This window comes from Toxotes jaculatrix, chromosome 7, assembly GCF_017976425.1.
Source record: "Toxotes jaculatrix isolate fToxJac2 chromosome 7, fToxJac2.pri, whole genome shotgun sequence".
Classification (NCBI taxonomy): Eukaryota; Metazoa; Chordata; class Actinopteri; family Toxotidae; genus Toxotes; species Toxotes jaculatrix.
In genome coordinates this window covers 27615019-27624656 of record NC_054400.1, presented here as the reverse complement: position 1 = coordinate 27624656, position 9638 = coordinate 27615019, and the positions used below count along the sequence as shown (strand labels likewise).

The 9638-nt window shown below is 43.1% G+C and overlaps 1 protein-coding gene across 1 annotated transcript; it reads left to right on the top strand.

Annotated features, from left to right (window-relative positions):
- The first annotated feature begins 4292 nt into the window (after nucleotides 1–4292).
- On the top strand, nucleotides 4293–6674 carry LOC121184960 (endoplasmic reticulum mannosyl-oligosaccharide 1,2-alpha-mannosidase-like). The gene is made up of 4 exons (XM_041042892.1): nucleotides 4293–4473; nucleotides 4797–4910; nucleotides 6086–6194; nucleotides 6526–6674. Exons 2-4 carry the CDS (start codon nucleotides 4812–4814, stop codon nucleotides 6672–6674), a joined length of 357 nt encoding a protein of 118 aa, XP_040898826.1. The 5' UTR covers nucleotides 4293–4473; nucleotides 4797–4811.
- The last annotated feature ends 2964 nt before the right edge of the window (nucleotides 6675–9638 follow it).

The window sequence follows — 9638 nt, the reverse complement described above, 5'->3', positions numbered from 1 at the left end:
GCTCCTCCATCCTGCACAACACACAAAGAGACACACTCAACATTAGCCATAGGTACTAGGTAAGTCAAACCCTGGAAGTTAAAACATCTTACAACACTTCCACATGCAGCAGGGGGCGTACCTGAGCTCCACACTGGCCATGGCCTCATCCAAGCTGGAGTCCCACTCAGCCAGATGCAGCCACCTGCTAAACACACACAGACAATTACATGTTTAAATGTAGAAACACTGATCTATGTTGACTTACATGCTTTCTCTTACCCTCTGATGATCCTCTGGAGCAGCTCATCCTTCCTGCAGAGAAAGCTCATGCATACACACACTCACACACAGGCTTTGGATATTAAACCTAGAATTTTAAACATTCAGCAGCACTTCAAGGTGCAGCTGAGGGCTCACCTAGGCACCACCCTGGCCATGGCCTCATCCACACTGCTGAACACACACCCTACACGGACCTCAGGGCCATGCACACTGACAACTACCCACAATCAAACCTGACAACACGACACGCAACTCAATCCATGCTGCCAACACCATCTGCCCACAGGCTTCCACATATACACAGTTGTGTCCGGATCACAACTGCATATATGCTTCCACAGACCGACAACACCGACGCAACGACGCAGCAATATCAAACGCGCGCTCCAAACCTATGCAGGCCAGATGCCTTCCACTCACTGAATCCATCCACAACTAAACCTTTCCAACACTTGGCCAGTCCCAAACTCCAAAGCAGCTATACTGGTTACAAAGTCCATCTCAACCGAGCTAAAGATACAAGCCTGCACTTCCAACACTCAGATCACACACACGCACATAAGTGTAGAGCCGATGAGCGAAGCCAAACGCGGTGCTTTCTCCCAAATGGTCTCGGCTGCTCCGCTGGATCCCTTCGTCCGTCCTGCGGAAACCCGGCACATTATCAAACATGTTAGCTTCTGGTCTCAAATCAACTCAAGCTTTGCATTTTAAACGTTCTGTGTGGGCCTTACCTGCCTCCACGTCCGCCATTTTCCTCTGCATTGCTCCGGACACGCCTGTCTCGGGCTCACGCCGAACTTCCAGCTCCTCTAGGCCTGAATCGTCTCTCTGCTCTCAGCCACAGCTTTCACTGTACAACAACAAATAACCCGTGAAACATGAACACACAGGCTTCCTCTGTCCACAGGTAACGAGTTCAGTTCGCTCCACTTACCAGAAAACGAGTTTGGCAAACCAGAACGTTACCGACGCTTCCCGTATTTCACGGGAGACTCGAGCCAGCGTTACCCCGCACCTGCAGAAAAACTCTGCCCTGCTATTGGCTGAGCCCTCTCCTCCCCGGTCACATGGGTTTGATTAGCGCATGGGTAACAGGTGCGGCTGAGTTTTGGCGCGGCTCAAACTGGACTCTGGTTGGACGGGACTAATACGTGAAGTGGTAGGAGAGACCTGCGGTGACTGCCCTCATAAAGCAGCAGTAACATCTGAATGCGGGTCCAACACAGAACAGGTGTTTGAAATAATCACCAGAGGTTCGCTTTCAATCTGACTCCATGGCTTTATGCATTAAAGACTTCAATGTGAATCCGTTTTATTGGCCAAATTTATGATACAAACAAGGAATTTGACTTTGGTTTTCCTTTGCTCTCAGGCACTACAGAACAACAACACAACCAACAGAACAACAACTTTATTGCCACAAATAGCAATAGTGCAGTGGGTCAGTCTGAATCTGGATAATGCAAACTATATATGTCATATAAGGTGCGTTCAAAAGCAAACAAAGTCAACCAGTGAATCTGCTGTCAACTGTCTTCCATCATGGTCATTATAACCATGTTACAATATGAAGTTTACCAAAAGTTTCCTACTTCAAACGGGCCACAGTGAATTTCTTTCAAAGGTGTGTGTCACCTGTGGCCTTCCCATCACAATTACTCAGCAAAATCTCCAGTTATATTTTTGTTCCACACATACACACAGAGTGAGCTCTCAGTAGGAAGAGCTCACTTGATTTCTCTTTTATTAGTGTTTAAGGTTCATGAGGCATGTCTTATTGTTTCAGTTCATGCAGAGTAAAAGTGTCAAATCCATTCAACAGTCCTCACTGGGAAATGTGTCTGCAAAACAGTTAAGAAATATCAAAAGAGGCAACACAACAGAGTTTATTTGGACTTACACACATAATAAAGAGTAAAAAACAAAAGCTCATTAAAAGACATCAAACATAGGTGACAAGAAGGGCCAACAAGCTACGGACACAGAAAGTGACCCTGCCCAACAGAATGTAACTGACATAAGATAAGATAAGATAAGATAAGATAAGATAGCACTTTATTGATCCCACAGCAGGGAAATCCACTTATTAGGCAGCTCACAAGCAAAAACAGGAGACAAGAAAAGGATGAAGTGCAGAAGCGTGCATGTGATTCAAGTATAAGGAACAATGTGCAAAAAATAGTATTTACAATCTAAAGAAAAAAGAAAGTAAAGTTACAAAAAACCAGTACACAAAATACAAAAACAGTAAAAATTAGTAAAAACTGGCAATATACAAATTTACATGATGGTGGAGGGGTAGATAGATAGATAGATAGATATGCACAGTCCCACATGGACAAATGAAATGTTAGACCCGACCAGTGTACAACTAACAGTTGTAACTAACCAAACAGTTGAGTTGTACAGTGACAGCAGAGGGAATGAAGGACCTGCGGTCGAGCTCCTTCCTACATTGTGGATGTCTAAGTCTGCCGCTGAAGGAGCTGCTCAGTGCTTCCACAGTCTGGTGCAGGGGGTGAGAGGTGTTGTCCATAATGGATGCCAGCTTGGCTAACATCCTCCTAACATCCTCACCCACCTCCTCCACAGTGTCCAGCAGGCAGCCTAAGACAGAGCTGGCCCTCCTGACCAGCTTGTTCAGTCTCTTCCTGTCTCTGTCTTATTATGCAAGTGAACTTTTCTTGAAAATGTGGACGGCTGCTGTTCAGAAACAAATGGTGCTTTAGTATGATGTATCTAAGGCCCTGAGCTTTAACAAAACCCTTTTTGTTGGAATCTCCAAAGCTTTCTCATATCATTTATCACAGGCCACATGTATATAAGTGTGGTGGAAAAATACTTTCTTCCTGATGAGAAGTCAAATAAAATTCTTTAGACAGTCAGTGTCTGTCACATTAAAGTATTAACAAACTTATATGATCAGTGACTACATTCCTATAGGTTTAAGTAGACACATCATTAGCTGATATATGGGAAAATATGCATTTAGCTGTTTTTGTAGGACACAGACGTCCTTAGGTTGATAGCAAGCTGGAGGAAAATACAATAAGTCAAAACCTAAACATCATCATCATCATCATCATAAAGAGGAAGAATCCAATACACTAAGACTTCTAATGCAGGGAATAATACAACATCCAATCAGACTGAACACGCATGCACCAACAAGGATACCAGTGATTCCTCGCAGTAGCGATGAATGGGCATAAAATTACATCTGTAGCACGACGAGGTTCATACCTCAGCGATGGCTTTCACCACCTCCACCTCCAAATGCGTGTCGGGCCGTCCCATTAAACTGCAGCCATTTTCGGCACAAAGTTTTCTGATATTTCTTGCAGAAAATCCTCTTCTGCCGCCGCTTTCTTGTGAAATTCGCGCAGAGGTTTCTGCAGAGGAAAGGCCTTGTTTAGCCATGGCTAAAATAATGTGTCTGTAAGGTTCCAGGGACATTTTGGTTGGCGCGCCGCTCTGACAGGAACTAGGCTATCTTCTTCTTCTTCCTGGCTGCTGGATTCCACCGTTCGCCCAAACGCGAGGTTATTATAGATAAAGAACAGTAGGTGGCGACAATCCTGCAGCCGGTAGCAGCAGCAGGTCTCCATTACATAAAAGAAGAAGAAGAAAACAATGATATCCGGTCTGTGGACACGAGAAAACCGTCTTTTTTTGTATTTGAAAACGAAAATCAAAGAAGCACTCTTTTTAAAAAATTTTTATATCAGCGTTTGAAGGAAAATTCAAATACTGTCTTATAATTATAGTCTTTACGAATTTGAAGAAATTGAATCTGAAGTTTCAAGTAACAGTGTAACACAGTGTAATAAAAATAATTGAAAAAAATACCGGTAGTTTCAGAATGACAAAAACACAAAGAGTGTTTTGAATTAATTTATTTGGGAACATTTTTGTTCAGGGTCCAGAGTATACCGATTCTGGTATTTACGACACTTCGAGGAAATCCGTGAAGGCAGCATGGATGCACCTGAATCATATCTGTTGACAGAGAACAGCATCACATTCAGAGCTACAAGTGGATCGCGTTTAACGTCCAGTTTTCTTTCATCGTCTCTATAATAAGTGTTTTAAACATGAAGAGACCCCCGAGGCTTCTTCATTAACGCTGAGCTAACCGTTGAGTACTGTTACTCTCCTGGTGGTGGATTAGACTGGTCGCACATGTAAAGCTGGAGACTTTTCGAGGTAATGTCAGAACATGTTTTCATTTTTCTCGGCGGCCGTGAAATCTTCAGTTAAACATGTATTCAAAGAATATCTCTGCTGTAAAGTGAAATGCGTGGAAAGTGAGCTGAAGCGGGTCGTAAGTGTACTCTTCATGTGTGACAATTTGGTGTTACTTTGTAATTATATCACAACCACAGCTATGTTTAGCAGCCAGGCTCACATGCTAGCTGCACTTTGTCCCCCCCTAGCTTGTTTCGAGCTGGGTTTAGATCACCACACCTGGAATTTACATCCAAGTGTCGTCTCACTCACACTACTCTTGAATGTGTCTCTTCCTCCAGGGCTGGGTTACAGACATGCACCCACCATCTCGACAGGGCTATGTATCCATAAGCTTTGCTGGACAAGGAAGTTACAATAACAGTAAGCAGTGGAGGAGGCAGTCCTGCTGGAGGGTAAGTGGGTTGTATCAGTGAGCTGCTCATAAATGGATTTCCTTTTCTCCTCTCATCCTCACAGTGCTCTGGTTACCCCCCCACACCCCTGCTAAGACCTGATAACATTACTATTGTGTCCCACTTTTTCCATGGCTGGCTTTAGCTGCTGATGCTCTCCAGTGTATCTGCTGAAAAAGATATGGTGAATGTGAAGAATGCATGATCTGCTTCTTTTCTGTGCCATAATGTAGAGTTGGGTATGTGTGGGTGTGTTTATTATCAGCTCATACAACAGCTTTACGAGTGTTAAATTGTTAAATGTGTTAAATTTAAAAAAAATTGTAGGTTTGAAAAAGTTATGCATGTATTTTATTTGTTAAAGCTCAGAGTTCATAGGTATACCTGTGGTACCATTTTCAAATTGTGCATTTAGAAACTTAATTTATGTCTTCTATACTAATTGTATACTTCATGCCTCTGTGCTTATTGTGTACTGATACGTACACAATATATGTACTAATTGAAGAGCTGAGTGTATGGGTGGAATGATGGTGCTACAACAGAGTGTGATAGTGTAGGACCTTTGCTCCATTCTTAAAGGGAGGCCCAGAGTCAGGTGTGAATGGGAAGCCCAAGCTACAATGTCAGCACAGTAATTTGATTCTTCAGAATGGGCTAACATTGCCTCTAAATGTGTGTTATCAAGTTTAACAGGACATGAACAGTGTTGATAGTGGTGTGTGAATGATCTCATCATGTTCAGGCAGCCTAAGGTGTTCTGGTAATGTACACCATTATTATTACTGTTCATCAGACCAAAAGACTGCATGGTGTAATTAACATGAGCAACAATATGTTATGAAATAAGCCAGTCACAGTACATAGTGCGGGACAGGGCATAGTATTTATGTATGACTGGCTTCACTGGGTTAAGGTCTGTCATTAGAAAGCTGATGGGGAAATAAGTTCTTAGCTGAAACAGCAGTCAAGTTAGTTTATTTATAGACAAACACTGGCCAAACTTCTGTACACAGAGATGAAATGAGGTTTCTTGAACATTTATTGTTCAAGACCACAGATTAATTCAGTTTGAGTTATAAGACCTGTCAGTCAACTTGCTTGTTTGGACAAGAAAAAGCATATCAATTCTTCAGAAACTGGCCTTATTCCTCATCTCTTCTTTGTGCCTGCAGAAGTGGAAGCAGCTGTCCAGGCTGCAGCGAAGCCTCATCCTCTTCATCCTCGTCCTTTTGTTTATTTGTGGAATTGCTTCCTATCCTACTGTTACTGAACACCTCAGAGGTAAGGCTATAGGTACATCAAACATCTCCCACGGGATCTTATGTCTCAAGCACTGGCATGCTGTCAGGGCCTCCTGGCAGCTGGAGTTGCTAAATGTCAACAGAATAATTAGTCTTTTATCTTGTTTAAGTAAAGTATAGATAAGTAAGCAAACACTTGTATGCAACTGAAAACAGAGAAAAGCCCAAACTCTTACACATGCCATAATTACTATTTTTATTCTCAGTGTTCGGTTTAAGTCCATGAAATCAGTAACACCATGTTGCTTTGAGTTTCTAATTGTGACCTTCAGTAACAGATTCACACTCAGTGTTTTTGTATGTGTGTTAAGGCCTTACAGATGGAGAGCGAGACACAGACAGTAACAGCATCCTGAGACCTGCCATCCCCCATGTACTGCCTGAGCCTGTCAAACACGGCCCCCCAGCACTAACTGAACAGCCCTCCCAGGTTTTTAAATCTCACCTTATGTTCTCTTAAGCTCGTCAAGTACATCAAAGAGGTTGATGTACTTGGATGTGGAAAACTTTCCTTTGCTGTTTTTAAATTGGGTATTAATGTTGATTTAGACTGACTGGTTGTGATATTTAGTATCAGTAGCATCACAGAGAAGTACAGAATTTCAAGTTATTCAGTTTTTGAGTTGGGTGCTGAGGTCAGGCTTAGCATTTTATTAGGAACACAACCCTCAGGGGCAATTTGGGATTTTGTTTTGCCCGAGGACACTTCGACATACAGACTGAAGGAGCCGGGGATCAAACCCCAGACCTTTCGATTAGTGGACGACCCATTTACCTCCTGAGCCACCGCCTCAGTTCTTTGTGGCATGGACTCCACAATATTTTGGAAACCTGAAATCCAAGTATATTCTTTTTACATTCTGTATTTCACCAACCTCCTTCAACCTAAGCTAAGATGGTGACTTCACCATACATAAAAAAAAACATCCAAGGCTGCTTAGAACTTTAGATAATTTTAGCCTCAGAGTGAAAGTCTAAGTACATGAGTGGAATGGCAGCTGGTAGTTATTTTAAGCGTAATCACCACTCTGAACAGACAACGGGAAGATGCAGGGCAGACTTATAGGAACAAGGTACTGTATATCATCTAAAATTGAACTGGTTTCCCTTTTGAAGTAACACACAGTACAACAGTAAACTGAAAAGCTCAGTGCTGTCAGTACTAGGTAAGTAATGGTGGCCCACTAGAAGATGTACTGTGTACCTTACATTATGGACATACGCAGATCAGCCACAACATTAAAACCACCTGCCCGACATTGTTTAGCCCCCCCGCCACAGAAACAGCTCTGACCTGTGGAAGCATGGACTCCACAGGACTTGTGAGGATGTCCTGTGGTATCAGGCACCAAGATGTTATCATTTGATTCCTTTAAGTCCTGTAAGTTGCCTTTGCTCCCCATCAGTGAGGCTTGGGCACTCATGACCCTTTTGCCAGTTCACTGGTTGTTCTGCCTTGGACCACTTTTGTAAATTAGTGACAAAGGCATTCCGGGTACACCCATTTTGGAGATGCTCTGAGATATATCTAACCTTACGCTTGCATATTTTTCCTGCTTCCAACACATCAACTTCAACAAGTGGCTGTTCACTTGGCTTCAGGTGACTCCACTTGTTCTCCATTTGACTCTTCTTGGATCCCACTACCTCCCACTCTTGTCAGGTGCCATTGTAAGAAAATAATCAGTGTGATTCACTTCACCTGTGGTTTTAATGTCCTGGCTGACCAGTGTATATGCCAAGTGAGTTCATCCAGTTTTAAAATATAAATGATCTCCTTCATTGCTAATGGTAACTCTCTGTGCCGATAGCTTTGGTTCCATTTGTCCAGGCTATGACATACTTGTCTCTGAGGTTTCCCCCTCCATCCAATAGGAAAGTAATAGTTGAATATTCGTAGATACTGTATTTTTATAGAGGGACTAGATCTGGAATTTTCAGTAAGGCAATTGGTCTTTTTTGTGGAAAATCCTTATCAAGTCAAGTCTGTTTTATTTAAATAGCACCAAATCATAACAGAAGTTACAGTTGGAGACAAAAGTATTGGCACCCCTGTCAGTTTGACATGTTTTGCATAAAGCAAAGGTTTAATGCAATTTTTTATTGAAGCAAACTAAATGAAGATTTCAAAACAATGATGTGATCAACAAATAACAAGAAATTATTTTGCAGTCTGACAGAAATTTTACAAAAACGGAATAGGAGTGGTTTGGACCCCCCTGTTTGTGGTACTTTTTTTCAAGTTGAAGTTGGTGTTTAGGGTTGTCAAGAGTGCTTGGAGTTTTAACAAGGGTCAGTTTTCACCGATCCATAGGGGGGTAAGATAGAGACATGAGACCTTGACCTACCCCCCCATTTGTGGGTACCCCGAGTCCAACGGTCCCACCCTTAAGTCTCTAGGACTTAGGGTTCCAGAGTTATGAGCATTTGAAGTTCCCCCATATAAGTGAGTTGGGAGAGTGAAAATTTTCCTAAGTGTGAGATGCCAAAAGTGTTCCCCCAGAAAGTGTCTAGGAGCATGTTTCAGAGCCTTAGGAGTGGTTTGGACCCCCCTTTTTGTGGTACTTTTTGTCAAGGTGAAGTTGGTGTTTAGGGTTGTCAAGAGTGTACAAGGCTTGGAGTTTTAACCAGGGTCAGTTTTGACCGATCCTCAGGGGGGTAAGATAGAGACATGGGACCTTGTCCTACCCCCCCATTCGTGTGTACCCCGAGTCCAACGGTACCAGCCTTGAGTCTCTAGCACATAGGGTTCCGGAGTTATGAGCATTTGAAGTTCCCCCATATAAGTTAGTTGGGAGAGTCAAAATCTGGGGTTTTAACCAGGGTCCGTTTTGACCGATCCTCAGGGGGGTAAGATAGAGACATGGGACCTTGGCCTACCCCCCCATTTGTGTGTACCCCGAGTCCAACAGTACCACCCTTGAGTCTCTAGCACATAGGGTTCCGGAGTTATGAGCATTTGAAGTTCCCCCATATAAGTGAGTTGGGAGAGTCAAAATTTGGGGTTTTAACAAGGGTCAGTTTTGACCCATCCTCAGGGAGCAAGATAGAGACATGAGACCTTGTCCTACACCCCCATTTGTGGGTCCCCCGAGTCCAACGGTCCCACCCTTAAGTCTCTAGGACTTAGGGTTCCAGAGATATGAGCATTTGAAGTTCCCCCATATAAGTGAGTTGGGAGAGTGAAAATTTTCCTGTGAAATGCCAAAAGTGTTCCCCCAGAAAGTGTCTAGGAGCACGTTTCAGAGCCTTAGGAGTGGTTTGGACCCCCCTTTTTGTGGTACTTTTTGTCAAGGTGAAGTTGGTGTTTAGGGTTGTCAAGAGTGTACAGGGCTTGGACTTTTAATCAGGGTCAGTTTTGACCGATCCTCAGGGGGGTAAGATAGAGACATGGGACCTTGTCCTACCCCCCCATTTGTGTGTA